This window comes from Hemiscyllium ocellatum, chromosome 18 (genome assembly GCF_020745735.1).
Source record: "Hemiscyllium ocellatum isolate sHemOce1 chromosome 18, sHemOce1.pat.X.cur, whole genome shotgun sequence".
NCBI classification, from domain to species: domain Eukaryota; kingdom Metazoa; phylum Chordata; class Chondrichthyes; order Orectolobiformes; family Hemiscylliidae; genus Hemiscyllium; species Hemiscyllium ocellatum.
The window spans coordinates 49,080,218-49,106,607 of record NC_083418.1 but is presented as its reverse complement, the minus strand read 5'-3'; the positions used below and the strand labels follow the sequence as shown (position 1 = coordinate 49,106,607).

At 39.8% G+C, this 26,390-nt stretch overlaps 1 protein-coding gene across 6 annotated transcripts in view; it reads left to right on the top strand.

The window, feature by feature from the left end:
- The window catches only part of pik3c2a (phosphatidylinositol-4-phosphate 3-kinase, catalytic subunit type 2 alpha), a 164,926-nt gene that overhangs the window by 116,684 nt on the left and 21,852 nt on the right, over positions 1 to 26,390 (top strand). For all 6 annotated transcript variants that reach the window (XM_060838951.1, XM_060838947.1, XM_060838949.1 and 3 more), the window contains 10 exons: positions 598 to 765; positions 923 to 1,031; positions 3,841 to 3,980; positions 13,504 to 13,692; positions 17,886 to 17,979; positions 19,128 to 19,222; positions 19,926 to 20,106; positions 23,080 to 23,181; positions 24,084 to 24,176; positions 25,730 to 25,859. In XM_060838951.1, coding sequence (XP_060694934.1) covers positions 598 to 765; positions 923 to 1,031; positions 3,841 to 3,980; positions 13,504 to 13,692; positions 17,886 to 17,979; positions 19,128 to 19,222; positions 19,926 to 20,106; positions 23,080 to 23,181; positions 24,084 to 24,176; positions 25,730 to 25,859 — 1,301 coding nt within the window. The remainder of the gene's footprint in view (positions 1 to 597; positions 766 to 922; positions 1,032 to 3,840; positions 3,981 to 13,503; positions 13,693 to 17,885; positions 17,980 to 19,127; positions 19,223 to 19,925; positions 20,107 to 23,079; positions 23,182 to 24,083; positions 24,177 to 25,729; positions 25,860 to 26,390) is intronic.

The window sequence follows — 26,390 nt, the reverse complement described above, 5'->3', positions numbered from 1 at the left end:
TCAAAGGGCTTCAAACTGAAGGGACAAGCCTTTAAAACTGGGATTAGAATTTCTTCAGCCAAAGGTTGGTAAATCTGTGGAATCCATTAAGGTCATTGAGGACAAGTCTTTGAGTGTATTTGACAGATGTTCTTGAGTAATAAGAGGATCCAAGATTGAGGAGAAGGCAAGAGAATGGGGATGAGAAACACATCAGCCATGATTGAATGGTGAAGCAGATTCGGTGAGTCGAATGGCCGCGTTCTGCTCCGATATCTTAGTCACTTGAGTTGTATCAGCTTCCACGTTGATGCTTTTAGAACCTCTTTACATCAACATTTCACATTTTCAAAAAGAGCCATGTGACAATTGCTCAAATCTCCATGAAAACTTAATTTACCAGTTTTTTGTTTTATTTGAAAGGTGAGCCTTTTTTGTTCTATCCCTTATCAAATATTTTAAAGTTACTTGATTTTTAAAAATCAAATGAGTAAAGACAATTGTGAAAGTATTCAGAATTGTTTTTCAAAATGTTGTCAATAGCTTCTCAGTATTAAAGAAGTATTTATCTGCAATGTTTGTATTCACATATCAATTTTATTTGCTTGCACTTTTCAGAATCAGCTTCCCTGTTCAAATTGCACAATTGCCTCTTGAATCAATACTGAGTCTTGGCTTGTATGGAGTTCCAAATCCCTCAGCAGCAGGGTCACCAGATTCGAACAAACAGCGGAAGGGATCAGAGTATCTTGGTCGAGTTTCCATGCCTCTCTTTGACTTTAAGCGGTAAAAATTACTTCTCCTTTTCCCTTTTTTAGGCAAAGCAGTTCTAGCTTGTGGCCCAGTTCCAACAATTTGGGAAGTAACTGATTTTTACTGTTTTTATTATACTTTTGATAACTAAACATTTTCCCCTTATGTAGTTGTCTTCTGTTTTGACAAGGGTGCTGACAAGTGGAACAAAACTGCTTGGTCTGTGTACATCTATCCTTGTGAATCCAAGTGGGACTACCAACAAAAAAGGGAATTCGATGGAGAGAATTGTGGTGCAAGTGAGTTTGACGCTCTGGTCAGTTTAAACTCTTGTTGGCTGATTTATGCTGCAAGAGATGTGACCTTTTAAAGTTATTTGTTATATTTCCTGATTTAAAAAAAAATTTAGGCATTTTGCATTTGCGTGTGATGACTAATGTGTTGTTCTTGTCTAGGTATCAAAGGTATCAAGATTTGTTTAGAGAAGTTAATTTTTAAAGGACTGTATTATGGCAACTATGCCAATTTCTCTAACAGTTGAATGACCAAGGCTGGATATTGCTGAGATCAGTTAGCTGTGCTGAAAGACCAGAGAAGCTGTACTGGGTTCCATTGAGCAAACACTTCTTTCCTCTCTCAATAGCCAAGTTGGTGACTCTCTCAGCATTCATAATTCTGCACATTTAAGCCAATTTGGTCAACTTTCCAAGATTTTTAATGCTCAAAACAGTAAATTCTCTTTACTATTTTACGTTTGGCGTTTGATAAGGTTCCCCATGGTAGGCTACTGCAAAAAATAGAAGTATGGCATTGAGGGTGCGTTAGAGGTTTGGATTAGGAATTGGCTGGCTGGAAGAAGACAGAGGGTAGTAGTTGATGGTAAAGATTCATCTTGGAATGCAGTTACTAACGGTGTTCCGCAAGAATCTGCTTTGGGACCATTGCTGTTTGTCATTTTCATAAATGACCTGGAGGAGGGGCTAGAAGGTTGGGTGAGCAAGTTTGCGGATGATACGAAAGTCGGTGGAGTTGTTGACAGTGAGGAAGGATGTGGCAGGTTACAGCAGGATATAGATAAGCTGCAGAGCTGGGCAGAAAGATGGCAAATGGAGTTCAATGTAGGCAAGTGTGAAGTGATTCACCTTTGGTAAGAGTAACAAGAAGATGGGGTACTGGGCTAATGGTCAGATACTTGGTAGTGTGGATGAGCAGAGGGATCTTGGTGTCCATGTACACAGATCTGTGAAAGTTGCCACCCAGGTAAATAGTGCTGTGAAGAAGGCATATGGCGTACTGGCTTTTATTGGTAGAGGAATTGAGTTCTGGAGTCCTGAGGTCATGTTGCAGTTGTATAAGACTCTGGTGTGGCCGCATCTGGAGTATTGTGTGCAGTTTTGATCGCCATACTATAGGAAGGATGTGGAGGCACTGAAACGGGTACAGAGGAGGTTTACCAGGATGTTGCCTGGTATGGCAAGAAGATCGTATGAGGAAAGGCTGAGGCACTTGGGGCTGTTTTCATTGGAGAAAAGAAGGTTTAGGGGTGACTTGATAGAGGTGTATAAGATGATTAGTGGTTTAGATAGGGTTGACAATGAGAACCTTTTTCCACATATGGAGTCAGATATTATGAGGGGGCATAGCTTTAAATTAAGGGGTGGTAGGTATAAGACAGATGTTAGGGGTAGATTCTTTACTCAGCGAGTCGTGAGTTCGTGGAATGCCCTGCCAGTAACAGTGGTGGACTCTCCCTCTTTATGGGCATTTAAACAGGCATTGGATAGGCATATGGAGGATAGTGGGCTAGTGTAGGTTAGGTGGGCTTGGATCGGCGCAACATCGAGGGCCGAAGGGCCTGTACTGCGCTGTATTTTTCTATGTTCTATGCTTTATTGGGGTACTACAGGGACTGGTACTTGTACCCCTGCTATTTACGATATATGTTAATAATTTAGATGAGGGAACTAAATGTAATATCTGTAAATTTGCAAATAACACAAAGTGGAGTGCAGATGTTGTGGGATGATTTGGACAGGCTGAGTGAGCAAATGTTTGGTAGATGTGATGTAATGTGGATTAATTTCGGATTGTCCATTATCGGTGGCAATATGAAGACATTATTATTTGGCAGTAGTAATGGTCTTGCTGGAGACTTTGATTATTCACAAAATCCCTATAATGTAATAACGCACAGCAACCCTCCAAAGGATATCCGTCCTAGACCTTACCTCTTTCCCCACCACCCCCCCTCAAAAAAAAGGTAACTATGCACTTCACACAGCTAATCCACCTAACTTGCACATCCCTGGACACTGAGAAATTTAGCATGAACAATCCATCTAAGCTGCACATCTTTGGACTGTAGGAGGAAACCAGAGCACCTGGAGGAAACCCATGCAGACACAGGGATAACCTACAAACTCCATACAGACAGTAGCCGGAGACTGGATTCGAACCTGGGTCCCTGGCACTGAGGCAGCAGTGCTAACCACTGAGCCACCATGCTGCCTTTATGAACAAAGACAGTAGTAGCTCCAGGTGACAGCATTCCACCTCAATGGATGGTTTAGGATGACCAGTTTACAGTTATCAAAGGGTGTAGAGATTAAGATCAGGAGAGAGTGAATTCAGAGCTTGATAGAATTTGATGGCATTGTACCCAGGCTCGAGCTGTAACTTACCATCATTAGATAGTTACGTCAAATGTCAGAATGTTAATGTCTCTTTTGTGTTCGATCTGCACAATAAACCATGTTTGCGTTTGGCCTTTGACAGGCCTTAACTTCAGATTATCATATCTACGCAGAAAATAATGGTAGCTATCTGCATTGCCTCAGTTCTGTTCAAGATTTGAATGCAAGGTAAATTGCCTAATTAAATTAGTTTTCCTATTATAAAGCAGCAAATTTGTCAGATTGTGTGCGCTACCTTCATTTGGTAGCTTTCATTTAGGCACTTTGCAGATATTATGGATGATAAGCTTGTTCTGGGTAAGTTTAACTTTTAGATCAGCTGAGCAGCTATAGCTTTTCAATATAAATGCATTATTTTTCTGTTATGTACAACTGAACAATAGAAATCAGATTCTAATCTTTTTTTTAAATTTAGGTGGACTTTCCATCATTCACCTTTGATATAGTCTACTGTCCTCCACAACCCAGCCGAATGGTTGAGCTTGATTTTGAAACACTCGATCAAAGTTTCCAGAAACAGCTTCTTGAGGTGTTTGCCAAAGATTTGACATATGAGTAGGTTCTTCCCATGGGCATGCTTTTGATTTCATATTTTTGTTGCCATTCATAGGGTCCTATTGAAGGCCACGTGTTTAGTAGTTAAGTTTACAATGTTGGTAATTCAATTCCTCCATTGCATATTCTCAAATAAAGTGCTGCAGATGCTATAATCGGTCTTATGCAATTACATTACAAATAATCAGTGAATTAAATAGAGGTGAACTGGTATCTAAATGTAATATTTGCAGCTTCTATAATGAATCATTTCATTGTTTTACTTGGTTGACATCTATTATTTAAATTAATATGAAAAGGACTCTTTATTTCTAACCCAAATCCTACTCCAAAAGACAGAATGCATATTAAACAGGCATCCTTCAAAGACAAAAAAAAGTCACTCTTCAACAGGCTGCTAGGAAAGGAAACTGTTAAACTATACAGACCCAGGTTCACTTGGTTTGTTGAGTTAGCTGACCTGAAATGGATCAGTTGCAGAACAAAAACTGACTCCTGAGCCAAAGGAAGAAAATGTAATTGGAGCTGGGGATAAATTCACAACATCTTCCATCTTTAAAGGCCAGTTGCCTGTAACATATCAATTTCTTTCCTTCCTTCCTGCATTCTATATCAGTTGGTGTCTTATAGAAATTGTGCCAAACATCAAGCAAAAGTCTTGATTTGTTGGATCAATCTTGAAATTGACACTCTACGTAAACCTGCTTTGAAATCCGTGCAAGTTTCTGCATGCTTAACCTTTTGAGATTTGTTTCTGTTTTGCAGTTTTTTTTTGTGTAATGCTTCAACTTGCTGTTTGCAACTAGATGTTCAGATCACAGAACTTAATTATCATCTTTCCTTTATTCTATCATTTTAAATTTAAATTATGAGTTAGACGCTTAAATTGTGGCTCCAAGTATGTTGCCTAAAAGTATGTTGTGCAAGCAGAATTGCAGCAACTTTCCAATAATTTTGGCTCCTGAACTGTTTATGTATAAACTAATTCTGTACAGGGTGCCAATAAGATGTGTGCTTGTTGGTCTAAATGACTGTGCTGCATTAACTTTCCCATCAGGCAATTGAGGACTGTTTATTGTCAGTCTCTCTCAAGGTGGAGTCTCAGAAAACATAGCTGCAATGCAAATTGGTTCAAGGCTTGATGGTAGATTAGGTTTTTCATGCACTTTTTTGGTTATATGCACTTGCTAAATTCCAGAATAGCTATTATTTATTAATTGCCTTGTCAGTGCCTAAATACAGTCCTTCAAGCTTGCCTTCCAGTTTAGTCAGGGAACATTCCTCCAGAATGCAAACCATTGTTTGTACAGCACCATCGTTGTGGCCTGGATAGTCTTTACTACTCTACCGCCATTGGCTGGCTGCACAGAGGTCTGGGCAAATTGCAGAATGGTTTAAAAGGACCACTGTTGCAATGGCAAATCAAAGCTAGGTGGATATGCAGTGGGGGCTGAGTGTCAATTCTGGTGAATGGTTTCTCCTATCAAGAGTCCTCGAGTTGTTCAAAGAGTCTCTTGGTATTGGGTTACGTGCCAACACCAATCGATGTGGAGAGATAACCATTCTGAGATAGAGAATTCAGCAGGAGAGTAAATGATGATGAGCAGAGACTGTTGAAGCCTTGGCCTGTGATCCCCATGCAACTCTGGCCAGTTGACTGGGAAGGTTGTTGAGGGATTTAATTTTTTTTATTATCTGTATATCGAGGTTCTGTCAAGAGTGACACCCAGACAAACAATGAGGTTAGTGTTTCAGTTTCTGACCGTCCAGGTTGATGTTCTGGTCTCTCTTAGTGTTGGTATTATGAAGCTGGATTGTTCAAAAGGCGAGTTTTACTAGTGCTTGATACCATATCTTGGAGTAGTTGATCAACTTCAGAAGATCGTCATTCTGTGTGTTTTCCAGCTTGGAGAGTTTAAGCCTTTGTGCTACAACTGTCTTTTTTAAAAAAACTTCTGGGCCCAGGTTGGAAGGAGGTGGTTGGTGTAAAACTTGAGAGTTAGGCTAAATTAGGCTCCAAGAATTGTCCAACTGTCTCTTTATTCCAAGTGGATGTCTAGTCACCTTTTTGCAACCTGAGCCATGTTTTCTGTAGTCGCAATTCAGTGCTATGTATAACCGAGAGAGGAAGAAATCTTGATGAATAAACCAAATTATATTGTCTAATAGTGAGGTCAAGGGAAATTTCCCTGCTTTGGGTTTCTGTGAAATGCATTTAAATGTTTGATTATTAGGAAGACTTAATAAAGTGCTCCTTCCTTGTCAAAAACTGCCTTGGGATGTTTTCCACTAAAGAAGTAAAGCACACAGAAGGCTCTTCAGACAGTATGCACCAATCCAACAATAACCACCTAAATACCTGATGTAAAGTTATATGTTCTACTGTCCTGAAACTACTAGGTTATTGGTCAGTAGCTTGATAATGGTTTGGGTCTTTGCCTGTATTTTCTTTTGGAGGCTGATTACTTCAGACATGCACCAGTTTCTTGGCATGTGACCCTTATAATGAATTAGGACAACCAAAAGTACGTCCGTGGACTATGGTATTTTAAGAACCCCGGAAGATGGTGAGTTTGGAGAAGATTTGTAGCTCAAGTTGAGGTTCTGGATGGTTTGTTTTCAAATGATTTGTCACCATATGAGGAAACATCAGTGATCCTCCAGTGGGCGCTGATGTTATGTCTTACTTGCTATTTGTGTTTAGGTTTTCTTGGGTTGGTGATGCCATTTCCTGAGTTGATGTCATTTCCTGTACTTATCAGCGGGTAATAGATGGGATCCAAATCGACGTGTTTGTTGATGGAGTTCCAGGTGGAATGCCATGCTTCTAGGAATTCTCGTGCATGTCTGTTTTACTTGTCTTAGGATGGGTGTGTGGTCCCAGTCAAAGTGGTGTCCTTCCTCATCTGTATGTAAGGATACTAATAAGAATGAGTCATGTCTTTTTTGGCTAGTTGATGTCCATGTATCCAGGTGGCTAGTTTTCTGCCTGTTTGTTCAATGTAGTGTTTGTTACAGTTCTTGCAAATTATCTTGTAAGTGACATTCGTTTTTCTTGTCTGTAAAGGGTCTTTTCAAGTTCATTAGCTGCTATTTTAGTGTGTTGGCAGGTTTGTGGGTTACCATGATGCCAAGAGGTCTGAGTAGTCTGGCAGTCATTTGAGATGCCTTTGATGTAGGGAAATGTGGCTAGGGCTTCTGGGTGTATTTTGTTTGTTTTTGTTGCTGAGAAATTGATGGACTGTGTTCATTGGATACCTGTTCCTTTAGAATACGTTGTGTAGGTGGTTTTCTTCTGCTCTTCATAATTCTTCAGTGCTGCAGTGTGTGGTGGCTCATTGAAATAATGCAGCTTCATTTGTGCGTGTCGAGATGATTTCTTCTGTGGTTCAGTATTAGGTTCAAATGTGTTTTCCTGCATGCGCTGGTTTGAATCTCCCCACTGATTATTCACTCTACTATGATATCGAGGAATGGCAGTTTGTTGTGGATTTCCTCCTCTTTTTTGTGAAAGTTATACCTGTAAGGATATTATTGATGATCTTGACGGCTTCCTCTGTCATTTTTGTTTAGTGATGACAAAGGTGTCTTCCATGTAGCAGATCCAAAGTTCGGGTTGGATGGTTGGCAGAGCTATTTGTTAGTCTTTGCATTACTGTCTCTGCAAAGAACCCTGATATTGGAGATACAGTGGGCGTTCCATTAGTTTGTCTGTAGGTTTTGTTATTGAAAATGAAGTGGATGGTAAGGCATAAGTCCACCAACTTGATGTTGCCTTTGCTGATGAAGATGGTGGTGTCTAGTTGGGGAAAGTTGACATGGTTTGCCTGGAAGCCATTTTCCTATTCCAGCTGAGAAGCCATTTTGTAAATCCAGAGCTTTCAGCTGTGCCTCCCTTACTATGAGGTAATGTTAAAAGTAGACCTTATCTCTGAGGCCTGTAGCCTGTGTCAAGTTTGTGTTTTTCCCATTTTTGATGAATGGTCAGTACATGCTGCATAAGCTGTCAAGCGGACATAGACTTGTCAATTAGCTCTGCTTCCTTCATGAGTTATTGCCATTTCACGGTCATCCAGCTAATTAAGGATCTTTCTGCTTAGTGTTAATGTGCTGTGTGTATAGAACAAACGGTGACACCATTTGTTTTGGTCCACCTTGTGGAATGCATAATAATGTTTAGTTCTGAACCTAGTGACTGACCCCTGATTTAGTACCAACTTGTGAACATATCAAAGCCTTGTAATTAATGATCAGTTCTGATCTACTTTTTCTGCATAGTCCTGTAGTATCTTGATGTATTTTAGAATAGCAGCGAGCCACAATTAGGACAGTGAATTCCCCGTGATATATCGTGTAATAAACTAATCAGCTCTCAAGGTCTGTGTCTCAAGAGTTTCCTTCAACACTAGTGTAAGTGTCTTTGGTTCTTCTAATTGTGTAGTCAGTGTTTCTTTGGCTAGGTTGATGTTGATGGATGTGAACAGGGCTGATATGTCAAAGGAGACAATTATTTCATCCTTTTCTATCTTGGTACTTTTGTTCAGGAATTCTTGGGTGGAGTGAATGGAATGGTGTGATTCTTCTGCTGAGTGTTTTAGTCTTTGGTGGAGTTCTCTAGCTAATCTGTATGTTGGTGTTCCAGATAGTCTCACTATGGGTCTGAGGGGGGGCCCTGGTTTGTAAATTATTTGAACAGGAAATGGCATCACCAGCCCAAGGAAACCTAAACACAAATAGAAAGCAGGCCATAACATCAGTGCTTCGCCGGAGGCTCACTGATGTTACCTAGTATGGTGATGAAAGGTTTGAAAACAAGCCTTTCAGCTCAGTGAGCAAACATACATCCAGAACTCTGGAAGATGTTGATGCAACTGCCAGCAGTTGCCCAGCTTGCTGGTTTACAGTACTCTAACCAACTATAGGGTGGTGAAGGGTTCTGGCAAACATCTGAAATTGTCAGAAAAAGACACTGCGAATAGAAAGATCTCTGCGATCCCTGGATTTGTTTCTTCATTGTTCCTAGTGTCGCCTTCTCTGTGCAAAGGAGATGGATCGCTATCTGTTGACAGTGAGGCATTAATGATCACTGACTGCTCTGAAGTTTCAATAGATATCTAATGTTTCTGATTTGAGCTGAGGAAGTCCTTTTGTTGGCTCATCAAATGTGGCCCACTGAGCACAGTTCAAGGATTCAGTTAGCTAGTCTGTCATGTCCGAGTCCCTGGAGAAACCCTTGTTGAAGTTGAGGTAGACAGCTGATCCAGGCAAGGTATATTCACAAAATGGTAACCCCTGGGAATGTCTCTGGCTCTTTTGGCTGCTTTGCAGCAGTGACTGCATGGCACTACAGTTTCAGGATGGTGTCATTTCAACACTTTTTTTTGTTCCAGAATAGTCTGTAATTTCTGAGATTTGAGGATACTGGATGTTGTATATTTAAGATTATTTAAAAATTTACTTTAAAAACAAATTCAGCAGCAAGAGATTTGTTGAGACTGCTTTGCTTTTTTTTTGTTACAGCCACGCATTATACATGGTTCATTGCAGTTTTGGTCCTTTTTTTTTAGCTGCTAGTCCTCTTGTGTACCTGCCTCCAGTTTTAATATGCAACAGATGCTTCAAGACTATTTGATTGCTTGTGAAATTAATAGTACTTTTGGGGATGCACACCCGAACAGAAATGCAATACTTCTCCAAAGAACTGCATGAAGTTCATTACTGTTCTTCCCCTTCCAATCAATTGACATGGTATTCCATTTTATATGGCATGCACTAGGCTATTTAGTGCATTTCTGCTACAAATTGAAATTCTGTTGGGGAACGTATTAATCACTGGTCAGGAATGAATCATTACTTTGGAATTCTTCTAGGACTCTGATTTTCCCATGTGATAAATGTGAAGTTGGAGTCAGTTATCATCTTTGGTATATACTTCAAAATACTTTTGTAAGAGACTCGTGCAGGGGGAGTACAGGGGTGTGTGCATTAAGGAGGATACCAACAATTTGGATTGAAATGCAATAGCCTTTTCAAATTTTATGACCACTATCTGTGACAAATGACCATGGCTTGTAGCTGTAGAATATACAGTGAACAAAACAAAAAAGTAGTTTTTGGCCCTTTGGCACAGGCTTGGAGTGCCAATCATCATGCCCTAACTAAACTAAAAAACCAACCTCCTTCTGCCTTTTGTGACCCATATCTCTCCACTCCCTTCCATTCACGTAACCATCCAATCCCAACTACCAATGACCCATCATCTCTGCGTGTTCCTGCCCCACTGAACTCTTATAATCCTATTTCAATTGCATCCTCTTCCCCCTTGGTTCAGGCACTTCCCACCCACATCTGCAACATGAACCCACAACCTCCACCTCTTCAGTAACTTCCAGTTCTCTGGTTCCCAGCGCTTTATTTTCACTATGAACGTGCAGTTCTTATACATGTTCATATCCCAAGAGGATGGCTTCTAGGCCCTCAGCTGCTGCTTCTCCGACAGACCCATCCATTTCTCTTCCCCCCACCCTTCAATACAAACCCCCCTCTGTCTCAATGAGCTAGTCCTCACCCTTAACTTTTTTTTTAAACTGTTCCCACTTCCTCCAAATGCAGGACTTTGTTTTAGGCATTCACATGGGCCCCAGCTACACCTTCCTCTCTTTCAGCAGCACTAAACAGCCCGTCTTCTTCTTCTATGCAGGGACTGTGTCCCAACTCTTCCACTGTTACATCGATGACTGATTTGGCGCAGCGTCCTGCACCCAGGCTGAACTGAAGTAGTTCATTGACTTCGCCCACAGCTCCCACCCCACCGTTAAAATCACTTGGTTCATCTCAAACACGTCCCTCTCCTTTGTAACGACATCACTTCCATCTCTGGTGACAGGCTCCAGACGGATGTTTAGTATAAACCCACAGGCTCTCACAACTACCTGGCCCAGATCTCCCACCCTGCATCCTGCAAAATCTCAATCCCACGCTCGCAATTCTGCACCCACCCCCCTGAAACCCCAGGTACCTTCCCCTTCATTTGGAAAAGTTGTAAAAACCTGATACACCAACCCTCTCACCTCCATCCTGGGCCCCAAACAGTCCTTCCAGGTGAGATAGAGGTTCACCTGACTCTCTTCCAACCTAGATAACTGTACTAGTACTCCTGCTGTGGTCTTCCCTTTGTCAGGGAGACTAAACCTATGTTAGGGGCGGCACGGTGGCACAGTGGTTAGCACTGCTGCCTCACAGCGCCTGAGACCTGGGTTCAATTCCCGACTCAAGCGACTGTCTGTGTGGAGTTTGCACATTCTGCCCGTGTCTGCGTGGGTTTCCTCCGGGTGCTCCGGTTTCCTCCCATAGTCAAAAGATGTGCAGGTTAGGTGAATTGGCCAGGATAAATTGCCCGTAGTGTTAGGTAAAGGGGTAAATGTAGGGGTATGGGTGGGTTGCGCTTCTGCAGGTCGGTGTGGACTTGCTGGGCCGAAGGGCCTGTTTCCACACTGTAAGTAATCTAATCTAATCTAAAACATAAACCAAGGGAATGTTTCATTTGGCAACTCAGCTGGGCTCGCAGGGGCTGACCTGACCTCCTGGAAACCATCCACTTTAATTTCCATTCCCTTTCTGACATAACCATCCTTGGACTCTTCCATTGTCACAACGAATCAGATCGCAAATTGGAGAAACAATACCTCCTCTTCCAGCTGAGCAGCCTACAGCCTGGAGGACTTGATGTTGAGTTCTCCAATTTTAAGTAACCTCCTTTCCCAGCCCTGTCCCTCCCCCTCCCTTCCATTCCTTTTATTTAACCTTTCCTTCCACCCTCCAACCGGATTAATGTCTCCCATTGACCATCCCATTTCCAGCAACTCACACTCAACTCTGATCTCCAGTGTCTGCAGACTTCACTGTCTCCCAACCAGTTTGTACCCTCTATCTGTGTTCACCCATCCCCACCTCTCCGCCCTGCCCCCATCCCCTTTTATCTGCAGCTCCCCTTACACCCACCCTAGCCCTGAAGAAGGGTTACATCTGAAACACTGACTTCTGCACCTTCGGATGCTGATGCCTGGCTTGCTGTGTTCTTCCAGCCTCATGCTTGTCTACCTTGAATTCTAGCATCTGCATTGTTTTTTTGGTCTCCTCCACCCATTCTGACAGTGCATTTCAGGCTCCGACCACACTGTGAAGAATGTCCCTTGCACGTCACCCTTCAACTTTCTCTTCTCACCTTGAACCTGTAGCCCCTTGAAGTTGAAACTTCAACCCTGCGAAAAAGCCTCTGACTATCCATCCTATCAATGCCTCTTATAATTTTGGAGGCCTCTATCAGGCCTCCTCTCAACTGCTGTCTTTCCAGTGAGAACAATCCTAGTCTTTTTAACATTTCCTCATAGTTAATGTCCTCAAGACCAGGTAACATCCTAGTGAATCTTCTGTGCACTTTCCAAAGCTGCTACATCCTTCTGGTAGTGTTGCAACCAAAATTGCACATAATACTCTTAAATGCAGCCTAATAAGGGTTTTATATAGCTGCAAAATGGTTTGCCAGCTCTCGTACACCATGTCCTGGCTGATGAAGGCAAGCATACCATATACCACCTTAATCACCTTGGCCACCTGTGTTGCCACTTTTGGGGAACTGTGGACCTGCATGCCTAGATCCATCGGTATCTTAATGTTCCAATGGGTTCTGCCATTGTAGTATAATTCATACATTTTGGATGAACAAATTTAGGTATCATCTCATATATTTGTCTGGATAAAACTCCATCTGCCATTTGTGTCTAACTCACCAATCTATCTATATCCTGTTATATCCTTTCACAATTGTCAGCGCACTCAGCAACTCCTCCAGTCTTCATGCCGTCTGCAAAGTTACTAATCAGGCCACCCACATTTTCCTCCAGATGATTATACGTGCTACAAACAACAGAACATGACTGATCCCTGTGGAATATCATCAGTTACCGGTCTCCAATCTGGAAAATACCTTTCCTCCGTGACCCTCTGTCTTCTATGACTGAGCCAGTTTTGTGTCGATCTAGCCGGCTCGCCCTGACTCCCATGTGATCTTTAGTTTTTGTACCAAATCTGCCATATGGGAATTTATCAAGTGCATTGCCAAAGTCCATATAAACTATATCCACAACCCTTCCCTCATCAATTCTGTTTGTCACTTTTTCAAAAATTTAAATCGGTCAATGAGGCATTACTTTCCCTGTATAAAGCCGTGGTGCATGTCACTAACTAGTCCATTTTCTTTCACATGTGCATATATCTTGTCCCTCAGTATCTTCTCCAAGAGCTCTCCCACCACAGACATCACACCCACCTACCTATAATTTCCTGGATTATCCCTTCTTCCTTTATTAAACAAAAGAATAGCATTACAGTCCTTTGGAACCTTGCATGTGGTCAGATGGCCTTTGTCAATAAAAGGAATGGAAACAGACTTGCTTTTCAAGTATTACACAGCAAAACAAAAAGGAAATTAAATGCTTAACTAACACTTTTTTTTAATCAACAGACTTTCCAAGACCGAGAAAGAACTCTTATGGGATATGAGACAGTATTGTTTTTCCCACAGTAACAGCCTTCCAAAGTTACTTGCTAGTGCACCAAGTTGGGACTGGGATACTGTCCCAGAAATTTACACTCTGCTGCGTCAATGGAAACCACTCTCGCCTGTTGCTGCCTTGGAACTACTGGATTCTAAGTAAGCTTGTATCAAAAATAAAACAAAACTGCACTATAAGCAGAGTTTTTCTGTATCCTACTGCTGATTGATTTCTGACATGTCCTTCTGTTAGTTACTGTCCAGTGTTTTCCAAGAGGAAGCACCGATCTTAAATACTCTATAATGGCCCATTCTGGATTCAATCAGTACAAATTACAATGGATTGGTTCTGGAGCCCCTGCTGGTTGAGTCCTACCACAATCACTGTTCTTTATAAGAGCAAAACAACACAGTTAAGCTAGAGGAACCTGTAAAGCTGCATGTCACTAATGGCCCAGTGTCTCAAACTTTATTATTGTAATCTTTTATTTTCCTTTGGCAGTACTATCATGCAATACATTTCGGTACTTTGAATTCATGTCTGGCAGTTATTTCAATCAGATCATCTTACTTGAAAGGAAACTTCAGTCAAGGTGTACAAAGTTGAAAATCACAACACCAGATTATAGTCCAGCAGGTTTAATTGGAAGCACACTAGCTTTTGGAGCGCTGCTCCTTCAGGTGGTTGACCTTCAGTCAAGGTGGGCAGTGCAAAAGTCACATGTTTGAGGATTACCTTCAAGATTAGATTAGATTACTTAGTGTGGAAACAGGCCCTTTGGCCCAAAGTCCACACCGACCCGCCGAAACACAACCCACCCATTTACCCCTTTACCTAACACTACGGGCAATTTAGAATGGCCAATTCACCTGACCTGCACATCTTTGGACTGTGGGAGGAAACCGGAGCACCCGGAGGAAACCCACGCAGACACTGGGAGAATGTGTGGAGTTTGCACAGTCAGTCGCCTGAGTCGGGAATTGAACCCGGGTCTCCGGCGCTGTGAGGCAGCAGTGCTAACCACTGTGCCACTGTGCCGCCCACTTGGTCACCAAGCGTATTCAAGGTTGAAATTAACAGATTTTTTTAATCAGTAAAAAGGAATCAAGGGTTATGGGGAAAAGGCAGGAAAGTGGAGTTGAGGATTATCAGATCATCCGTTATCTCATTGAATGGCTGAGCACACATAATGGCTGAATGGCCTACTTGTGCTCCTGGATTATGGTCTTTTGTTGTTCAAAGACTGCTTCCATGGCCCTCTGTTAGAGGTGTACAATGGTTAATAAACCTCTGTAAAATAACTTCTCCCCATCACAGACCTAAATGGCATTGCTTGCTTTTTAAATTGTGTTTCCGCCCCCCGCCCCCACCCACCCCTGCATCGTACCTGCATCTTTCCTGTCTGTTTCTTTTGAGTCATAGTCAGAGTTGTACAGCACAGAAACAGACCTTTCAGTCCAACTCATCCATGCTGACTAGAATTAATTTAGATTTATTTGGCCCATATCCTCTGACCCATTCCTATTCACATATCCATCCAGATGCCTATTAAATGTTATAGATATACCTACCTCCACCACTTCCTCATTGTAGTTAATTCCGTGCACACACCACCCTCTGCATTTTTTTTAAAAAAAGTTAACCCTTAGGTCCTCCTTTTTAAAACTTTTTTCTCTCTTGCCTCAGACCTACACCCTCCAATATGGACTCCTTGACTCTAAGTTTCAATGTGATCATGTCTCACTCTTTAAATTCGCGAATACAGACTCTGTCCAATCACTTGTTGTAGAGCAGTTCACCTGTCTTGGGAGCAAGACTGGTGAACCTTCGTTACACTCTCTCAATGACAACAATATAGTTTTTGAGGTTAAATACTAAACTGCACATCATTCTGTAGGTGCAATATAATGGAACAGTTCCCTTTGCAATAAAAGTTAACATTCCATTTGTCATCCTAATAGCTTGCTGTACCAGCATGTTTTCTTTGATTTGTGAACCAGGATGCCCAGATCTTTTCTAATATCTCAACCTTCCAACCTTGCACCATTTAAGAAATACCTGCACATTTGTTCTTCCTACCAAAGTGGATATCCTTCTGTTTTTCCACCTATTCCCTTTACCGTGTCTTTGCCAATTCACTACATTTGTCCAAGCTCTCCTGAAACTTTAAATCTTCACAACAGCTGCTCACAATGAACTTTATTATTACATTTGATCTCAACCTCTAAATCACTGAACTATGTTAAAACCAAGTACTGATTCTTGTGGCACCCCACTAGTCAGTCAGCCAAAGTGACAATCAATGACTCATTTATTGCATTTTCCTCTTTTAGCCAAACATTAATCCATGCCAGTTCATTGCAAATCAGACTTAACTTTTCGAAGCAACTCCTGTGGGACAATTTATCAACAGCTTTTTAAATTCAAAATATGTTTTGTCAGCTCCCCTTTTAATTAATATTTTATTCAATATCACATGCTATTGTGTAGCAAGTATATCCTCCAGTTTGCTCTTCAACATACTACTCTAGAAAACCCTCTCTAATATTGTCCAGAAATGCATCTCACCACTTCAGTGTTTAATTTCTTTACCCAAAATATATGCAAATTGAAGTCATACATGATAATTATGTTGCCCATACTTATTTCTCTCACCTCCTGATTAATACCCACACTACTGCTATTTTTAGTGGACTAAAAATAACTCCAACCCAATGCCTACTGCCCCTTTTCTATTTTGAGTTCCATCCAAACAGATTCTACACATTGGTCTTTCAATCTGTGATCCTCTCACTAATGTACCAATCCCATTCCTTTATCAGTGCAATATCACTTCATTTTCCTTCTTGTCTGTCCTTCCTAAATGTTGAATATTGTAGGTAACCGTACATTCATGTTTCTGAAATGGTCATTAGATCATAGTCGGTATTTCTTATTGTGCCTTTAGATCATCTACCTAATAAATGCTGCATGCATTCTGCTGGAGTGTCTTTAACTTTGTCATTCCGTTTTCAAATTATGCATTGTGCTTGACTTTGTTTCTTCTGACTTCAAGTCTACCTATTTTCTTTTACAACTTCCTATTATCAATTTACTTCCAATTTGGATTACACATTGGTTTTCCCCCTTTTTGGCAAGCTAGTTTACATTAGCACATTTTCTGAGAAGCCGTCAGTGTCACTCTCTCAAAGTTAAAACCCATTCTATAAGTCTTGCTTCCCCAGAGCAGATTCCAATGCCTTAGGAATCTGATGACCTCTATTCTACTGGAATGTGGCACTGGGAGTAATCCTGATACCACTGAACTTGCAGTCTGATTTCTTAATTTCCTCTAACTCCCCTGAAATCTGCATTCAGGACATCATCCTTTTTCCAAAATGGACTATGACTTCTGGCTGAACTGTACTCCCCCAGAAGGATCTAGCTGCTCCGTGATATCTTTGATCTTGGCATGAGGAAGGCACCACAAATGCCACGAATGCCTGAGATTGCCCAACTATGGAATCCTCCATGATTATTCCTCTTTCATTCTCTTGCTTCATCTCATGATGTTATGGATTCTGGCTGCATTGCCTGAGAAATCATTGCCTCACTGGTTTCTAGAATGGAACAGTGATTTAACAAACAAAATAGACTCTGTTGACCCCAGCCTGGTTTTCTTAGACTGTGTCTATTTCTTCCTCCTGCCTATACGCTCTTAATCCACGATGGACTACCTGTCTCCACATGGATGCCCCTGCCTTGCGCAACAGTGACTCCAACTGCTGCCTCAATTTTCCAAAACCCAGATTTCAAGCTTGTTCATCCTGTGATACTTGTGAATGTGTTTGTCTCCAAGAAACAGTATGCCCCAGACTTGGGATTATACTCACTTGGCCTGTCTAACCTGCTAGCCCATAACTCAGAACTATTTGTTACCTTTGTAAGTAGGTACTTACTCTGACAAATACAGGCTATTACTGTGAAAAATAAAAAGACCAGAGACTGAAACACAAACCAAGAAATACTGACCAATCCTACTCGCCAACCCCTGCTTTCCCTGTGCTCTTGATGCTACATTGCCATTGTCTTAGGTCATTCTTTCTTTATTTCCTCTTCCCAACTCCCCCCTCACTCTGGAAACTTTATTTCTTATGAAATGTACCATTTAATTTGTGGGAGTAAAATGTTTGAGTCATGTCTACTGACATTTTTTTAAAAAACTTACTAGTCACTGTTAGATGCAATAGAATCTAAGTTACAATGGATCTGGTTGTTTAAAGAATATAATTTTGAGTTGGTATTGTAAATGCAAAGTAAGTCTTTTGTTTGAAGCAGCATTACTTGTTTTGAACAAAGTGATTCTTTGTAGGTTTGCAGATCAGGAAGTGCGAAGCACAGCAGTGAAATGGATTGAAGTAATGAGTGATGATGAACTCATTGACTATCTTCCTCAGTTTGTAGAGGTAGGTTGATGCTTGTTTGTAATCTGAGTTATTGAATTCTCAGCAGTGTGAGCTTGTTTGTTTCTCATGCACAACTCACTGGACACAAGTTAATCTGAAAGCATTTTGTGGGCAAAACAGGAAGGTGAAATTCTAGCTTGTAATTGGCTGAGCTGTAATAAAATTCTCAGCAGTGGTGATGCTGTGCTGTGTTCCCTTGGTTGGCCTGAGTTAATTTATTCACTGCTCTCAGGCAATGGGATTGCTGCTTTGAGAACTTTGAAGGAACTTTGATTTGACTTGATTGGTTTTTGTTTAGATTTTCTCTTCCTGCATCTTGGTACCAGTGGAAAGGCATCAGCATCTTTTGAGATTCAGTTCACCATATCACAGCATGATTGTTGAGTGGGAATAGCCATTTGAAATGTGTAAACCTAAACATAAAATAAATACATTTTGGGATCAGATGTTACCTCTCCTATTAAGAAGTGAAATTTTCAGCATATTTAGAAATAAAGTTCGTTCTTTTTTTGATCCCTTCATCCAAGTCAAATGTAATAAATTATAAATAGTACACCCCCCACCACTAATGAGTGGTGTTCTGCATGTGAAATCTGACCAACCCAAAAATGACCCGGTACTGTCTACTTTTTCCCTGTAAGATCGGTTCTCTATCTGTTGTAATTTGTAACCCCATGTGTCATCTTGTGTGTATTCTGAATATAGCACATCTGCACTTTCCTCTCTATCTACGTTCTGAGGAAATAAAATTAAAATGTCCAATAATTTGTTAAACAAAGGCATAACAAATGCTGAATTATTAGGCAACACTTTGTGTTTTCAGCTTTCATTTATCTGTGTTTGAATTCTTTGCGAAACAAATTTGGATTAATATGTTTGTTCTGACCAGCTATTGAATTCTATCTCTTTCAATTATTATTTTATGTATTCTACTTATTGGACTTAAAATTTGAATACAACAAATTTAGACACTGACGTCAAATAGCTCAAAATAAATTAGGACCTAATTTACATACATTTTTAAGATGAATTCCTCGTTGGATTGTGTAAATCTTGTAGTTCTCGACCTGAATTTATGCTATTTTCCTAAGATGTTAAAAATTTATGTTGCCTGAATTCATTGCGATTTCTTGTTACTTAATTTATAGGCTATGAAGCATGAGTGTTATCTAGACAATGCATTAGTGAAATTCCTTTTGTCTCGAGCTTTGGGAAATATTGCTGTAGCACACCACTTATACTGGTAAGGAGATAATTTCTATCTTTACGCATGTAGTAAGCGTTGCTCTCTGCGAACTTGCTTGGAAAAGCAGACGTCAGTACTCTGGAATGAGGGATTGTTTTTCTCCCTCATTTTCCACCAATGATTTTCTCCAGCAGCAGCCAAGTAAATAGAAAAAGCTAATGTATTGCCATCAACCAATTCAGTCATTCTGTTGAGTTAATTATGAAGTTAAGATTAAATTTACATTCAGTAGAAATTAGTGTATACCTTCTCTTAGGTGCACTTTAATGTTATCTACCAAAGTGGAAATCTCTTGTAGCACAGTGCCTATGAAAGAAAATTAATGTCAAAATAGTTGTCCATGCTGAAATGCCGGCACACAGTAAAATTTTGCAGCTTTCATTTTTGCCTATGCATGAGTGTAAACTTGTCTTTCTGATAAAGCTCCAAGTGATATGCTTTAAACTGCATGCCTTTTTTTTTAAGCAATTTTAGTATTTCTGATCATGTGCTATCTTGGTGTTGAGGATAATAATTCCTGTGTGTCAGCAGATTGTCAAACATTATTCTTTACAAGTCTTTTCGACCTCTCTCTGCTTTTGCAGGTTTCACTTGATTGAAATCCTGGGGTTCGTTGTGGCTTGACCTTGTTGGAGACTTTACATTCTCCTTTTCAAAAAAGAACTTTCTATAATTATTTAATTTCACTCTAATTTTATAGGTTATTGAAAGATTCACTACATGATCCATATTTTGGAATGCGCTATGAACTTTTCTTAGGTGGTCTGCTATATGTGTGTGGAAAAGGTTTGAGACAAGAATTTGAGAAACAGACCAGATTGGTACGGAAACTGGGAGTGGTGGCAGAAAAAGTGCGCCAAGCTAGTGGATCATCGAGGCAGGTATGGCATCCTCTGTCAATAATTTGACAATACTCTGCATATCTCTAAAGTTGTAGTATGTGCTAAGTTAGCCCAAAATTTTTGCAGTTGCTAACTGCAGCATTAAAATAAATTGTATTTGCTTGTAACTCCCTTCTCTTCCACTGATCTGTTTTTCTCCTCTTTGTCCTTGGAATAATTGTTCAACCTTTCAAACTAGCCTGCACTTTATTTGAAGATGACCATCTTAGGAACAGCTGGTCATTAATCTCCAGCATACATGTATTAGCTTGCATGTTGTAAGAACCAACATAATTGGTATGTCATTTGCAAGTATGAAATATACAATTATTCTGTCTTCTCCAGTGTTTTGATAAAATGTAAATTGCTGAGTATTTTTAGCTTTACTAACAAATGCAAGGTTTACTTACCTTGTGCCACTACTATGGTAATTCTTGAACAAATGGATTATTCTTGAATTGAAGACCTGTTAGATGTTGGTTCACAATGACTTTAGCCAGAGTGCTGTGCTGCAAGAAGGACTTGGCTTCTTTTCAGTGCAATACTGTTTTGAGCTGCTTAGTTTATGGGGTGGGAAATCTTCTTTCCCAAAGGTGCTTATTTCTTTACATTTGTGCTGTAAAGTTGTTCCTTTGCAAGTGGAAGCCACCCTTTTTTAATCTGCTAATTCTAGTCTTGACTGTCTATACACTCCCTCCAAACCATACTGTAAATTACATAGCATTAAACTTGAGTGATAATCAGCAACACTGATTTACTTGTAAAAGTGCTAATCTACTCGTGTTTGTGAAATTGGGAAAAACTTGCTTTACACTATATCTCCTTTTTAAATAATAAAACAAGGAAAATATTGAACTCTAAGATGGAGAATGCTGGAGAAATTCAGCAGGTCTGGCAGCATCTATGGAGCGAGGGAGAGTTTTTTTTAACATTTTCAGTTCAGTGTGTCTGTTCAGAACTGAAATGGAGTTGGAAAATGGCAGTTTAATACTTCTGACAGGTGGGGGAGTTGTTGGTTAAGGAGATATTTTGGAAGCCAAGTATAAAAGACAGAAGGATTGCTAATTGAAGTGAAAGAGAAACAAAGGTGTAAATTAATGTGTGGAAGGATGAAAATGGATCCTCTTGGCTGAGCAAAATGTAAACCAGTCCATGTGGGGGAGAGAAGAGTGCACAAAACATGGAGGATAGACATCATGAACATGGGCTGTGAAGTTGTGGAATTCAATATTGAGTTTGAGGCTGTAAAGTGACAAAGTGGAAAAATGAGGTGTTGTTTCTGGAACATTGCCTCAGGACAGAAACGAGAACAAGATGGTTTAATAAAATGTCAAGCAATTGGAAGATCAGGGTCATTTCTGTTCCACAAAATGTTCAGTGTTATGACACTGGGTAAATCCTTCTGCTAATTTAAACCAGCAACACAGAAAAGATTCACACCGTGCTGTAACCTGTTAAAATTCAAGAGGCAAAAGACTATCCCCAAAGTCACTATTTAAAATAAAAATCAACAACTTTTTTTTAAGTCTAACAGAGATTATTAGCTAACAACTATTCACAACTCCTTTCTTTTAAACCTATCTCTTACCTCTACAATACTGGCCCGATAAAAGTCCTGATTACAATTTACAAAAAAAGTTTCAAAACTATTCGGCTTTGCGGAGTGTCCTCTGTAGATTTTCTCTCCAGATTGGTTTTGCAGTTTATTTTTATTCTGTGCAAACTCCTCCTCCAGACAGTGACCTCCTGAGTGCTTTCTAGCAGCCTACATCTGTTGGTCTTTTGGTAGTTCTCTTCACCGCTCTGGCTAACTTGTTCAAAATGTCTGATATTTATACCCCAAAATACTAAATTCAAACTTGACTGGAGTTTGCTGTCTTGGGGCATAATTTAAACTGGCCAAATTTGAAATTTGTTTTTGTCTCATAGCAACCCAGTTACTCTAGCTGTTCAACCAAATATTGCATTGTTGCCTTGTTCAGAACACTTTTTTTTTGTGCTGTGTAAGGTAGTTCTGCTAGCTTTTCACTCTCCCTTTTAAAGGTACAGTACACCTCTATACCTTCATGACATTCAGCCAGACTGTTTTTGGTCTCACCAGTGTGAAGGAGAATGCATTGTGAATAGCAAATACAGGATTAGACTGAAAGAAGTAGAAATAAACTGGTTCTTCACCTGAAATATGTTTGGAGGCCTTGGATAATGAGGTGCTGAATGGGCAAACGTTACACGTTTGTGATTGCATAGGAAGGTGCAGCGGAGAGTGAGGAGATATTAGGAGTGGACCAGGATATTACAGAGGGAATGGTTGTTGCAAAATACTGACAGTGAAGGGAAGATATTATTGATGGTGACATCCTGCTGGAGATTTAGAGGATCATACTTTTAATGCAGAGACTGTTGAGATGGAAAATGAGGACAAGTGCTAAAGTGAGAAATGAGTCAAACATGGCTAAGGGCACAGTCAATAACAGTTGGGGAGTCCTTGGTCTCATCTAGGACTTGCTTATTTTGTTGTTAGCCAAGAGGACCTATTTAACACTTCCACACCTTTTATCATTTTCACCAGTTTTACATCCCTATTTCTCTTTCAGCCCAATTAGCAACTCTCTTTTGCACTGGACATCCACACCTTCTGTTCTCCTGGATCCTCATCTGTCTCAATCAAATTTTGAAGTACTTTTTTCAACCCCTTTTCAGTTCTGAGGAAGCGTGCTATCAAACTCCATGTTAACTCTCTTACTGAGTTTTTGCAGTGATTTCTGCTTTCAGATTTCCAATATTTGCAGCATTTTGCATTTATCAAAATATCATCGAGCTGTCTTGGATTTGAACTGAATTTGTCTTCTCTTTCTCTCATAAGTTTTCACAATGTGAAAAGGCACAAAGCCAATGAGTTTCATTCCATATCCTGCAAGAATCTGAATTCAATCAAAAGTAAATGCATCTAATACATCTTTTCTTCTTTTAAAGATTGTGCTTCAGGAAGGAATGGATCGTGTCCAGTCATTCTTCAAAAATAAATGTCGCCTGCCCCTTAATCCAAGCTTGGTGGCAAAAGAATTGAATGTTAAGGTATGAGGGATCCAATAATTAATGTATCAAAACTGCCACATATAGCAATTTAAGCATCGTTTTAGTTTCAACTTATGGACCATCATTCATGATCCCAGTAGCTACACAGAAACATCTGGAATTTCAAACTTATTTTTAGCCTCAGTGACATTCTTGAGTACTTAATCATTTGGTTGCAATATATTTGTTTTGATCTGTGAACTTATCAGTGTTGGAAGGTGCCAAATTGCTTCCAGCATTTAATTGGCGTTATAATTTATTTTACTTGTGATTAACCTTAAATAATATTTCTAGGTAGTGTATTTATGTGCCTTACAATTAATACAATTTTTTTTGCTGAAAATGCAATTTACAAATTGACTTCAGTTAATCTTGCATCACAAGGTTTGGCTCAAGTGTATCCCACTGACAAATGAATTTACAATGCATGTACATTTGTGTAGTGTTTGATAGTCATTTGACGTAGGCTTTTACAGTAGAGGTTTAACTTTGTTGTACATTGTACACTGCAGTACACAAAACCAGGCTTGAATATGACTCACCAATGTTGGAAAGTTTTTACTATTTTAGCATTATTTTTCAGCCCCTTTTCAGCTTGTGTCTTTAGCCTAAACTGCCACCAAAAAAATTTTCACAATCTTTAATTTAAAACACAAACCATTTCTCAACCTGAGGAGAACTTTTCCCAGCAAGCTACTTGGCTTAGCTGATAACTATCTGGATTCAATAAATTGAGTTCGAACCTCCTTTCAAACAAGGACACTTCGATGCTGCCTTTCACGGGTCCTTTATGTCACATGTTATTAACATTTTATGTTCTGGAGTGTGGTCAGACTCTCCTTTTTAAAATTTGTTGATTTATTAATCTTTCCCTGTTTTATTACTGCCCTTCATTTTTATAGGCTTGTTCCTTCTTCAGTTCCAATGCAGTTCCACTAAAGGTGACACTGGTGAATGCTGATCCCTTGGGGGATGAAATCAATGTTATGTTTAAGGTATGTTAATATAAACACTGGGTGCAATTTTAGAGAAATTCTGGGTAGGGAGGAAGCAAGTTTGAGAGATTATGGATGGGATCACAAATCACTTAATATAAACGCACTGACAATATTTTTGTTGCTTCAACTTTCATTCATCTAAATGTTCATTGCAATTGCCAACCATTGTTTAAAGTTTGGAAGTGAGAATAATTTGAGATCTGTGATGCTCGATGCTTATTTCTTTTGGAGCCAATCAGTCATACAGCATGGAAACAGACCCTTTGATCCAACGTGTCCTTGCCAACCCAGGTTTCCCAAACTGAATTAGTGCCACTTGCCGTGTCTGGTCCATATCTTTCTAAACGCTTCCTATTCATTTACCTGTCAAAATGTACTTTTTTAAATGTTGTAACTATACCTGCATCTACCATTTCCTCTGGCAGTCCATTCCACATATGAACCACAGTTTGTGTGGAAAACATTGTCCCTCAAATCCCTTTTAAGTCTTTCTCCACTCCTTGAAATTATACCCTCTAGTACTGCACTCCTCTGACTTGAGGAAAAGACCTTTGCTAGTCACCTTATTTATGTATCATGACATTATAAAACTGTGAAGTTACCCCTCAACATCCTATGCCTCCAGGGAGGAAAAAAAATTCCAATCTCACCCAGTAACTCAAACCCTCCAGACCCAGTAACATCCTTGTAAATCTTTTTCACACCTGTCCCATTTAATAATCTCCTTGCTGTAGCAGGATCATCAGAACTGTACACAACTCCCAGAAGTGGCCTTGTGAATATCCTGTTCAGTTGCAACATGACGTCCCAATTCCTATACTCAGTAGTCTGACCAATGAAGGCAAGTATGTCAAATACCCTCTTTACTATCTTGTCTATCTGTGCATCTTTCAAGGAAATATGTACTTGAACCCTTAGGTGTCTCTGCTCAAAAACTCTACTTGGGATCCTAACATTCATTATGTGACTCCTGCACTTGTTCATCTTAGCCAAAGCAACACCTTGTATTTATATAAATTAAGTTCCATCTGCCACTACTTGGTCCATTGGCCCAGTTGATCAAGATCCTTTTGCACTCTTGATAACCTTCTTCACGAATAACATACCAATTTTGGTGACCTCAGCAAGCTTACTAACTATACTTTTGATATTCTCATCTAAATTGTGATATAAATGACAAACAACAGTAGATTCTGCACTGATCCCTGCAGAACACCTCTGATCACAAGCCTCAAGTTCAACCCTCCATCATCACCCTTTTGTCCTATTGCCTTTTAATTTCTGAATCGAATTGAAATCAGAAATATTGTGGTCTTGTTACTGATTGGTATTGAAATGGAAGCAACATAAAGATAGCAAGCTGGCCCTCTGATCAATTTTAATTTCAGTAGGTTATCATCACTTTTGACTGGAATAGTCTCTATCAGATTTGTGCTTAATACATGAATTAAAATCTAGTAATAAATAATTGAATAATGCTACATAAGTTTGCAATTTGCATTTGTAATTGTAATTGAAGTATGTAGTAACCCACTGTATCTTGTTTACAGATTGGTGAAGATTTGCGACAAGACATGCTTGCCCTGCAAATGATCAAAATTATGGACAAAATATGGCTTCAGGAAGGATTGGACTTGCGCATGGTCATCTTCAAATGTATCTCCACAGGGAAGGATAGAGGTATGTTGTGCAGTTACTACTGATGTCAATGTTGACTTTCAAAACAATGCTAATACTCCATATTTCTTGCACCGAATTTAATAAGAATCCACTTTTATCACACCTAAATACCATTGAGACTCTGAACAAATTCCCCTTGCAGGGCTGGAGAAAAATAAACCTTGCCAATTAACTTCTTATACCTAGAAATGCATACAAGACGACTGGAAAGTAAAGGGCACGTTTTGCATTGTTCACTTCAGGCAATGCATAATGCTGTATCAAATCAACAATGTAGAAATGCACGTTTTCTTTTGGGTCACTTCCCAAAAGCCACCAAAGTTGTTTTTCTTTTGTTATAATTTGTTAGACAGGGTTAAACATTGAAATTCTATATATTTCAATCGCACTCTGGATGAACTCCTTGAAACATTAGAGCCTTAATTAAAACTGAAACAAAATTTTGCCATTTCCTTTTAAAATGAAAATTTTTTTCTTTTGAGCTCCAAGAATTGTATGTATCGTTTATTCCGCTCAGTCCTGAGACTTGTG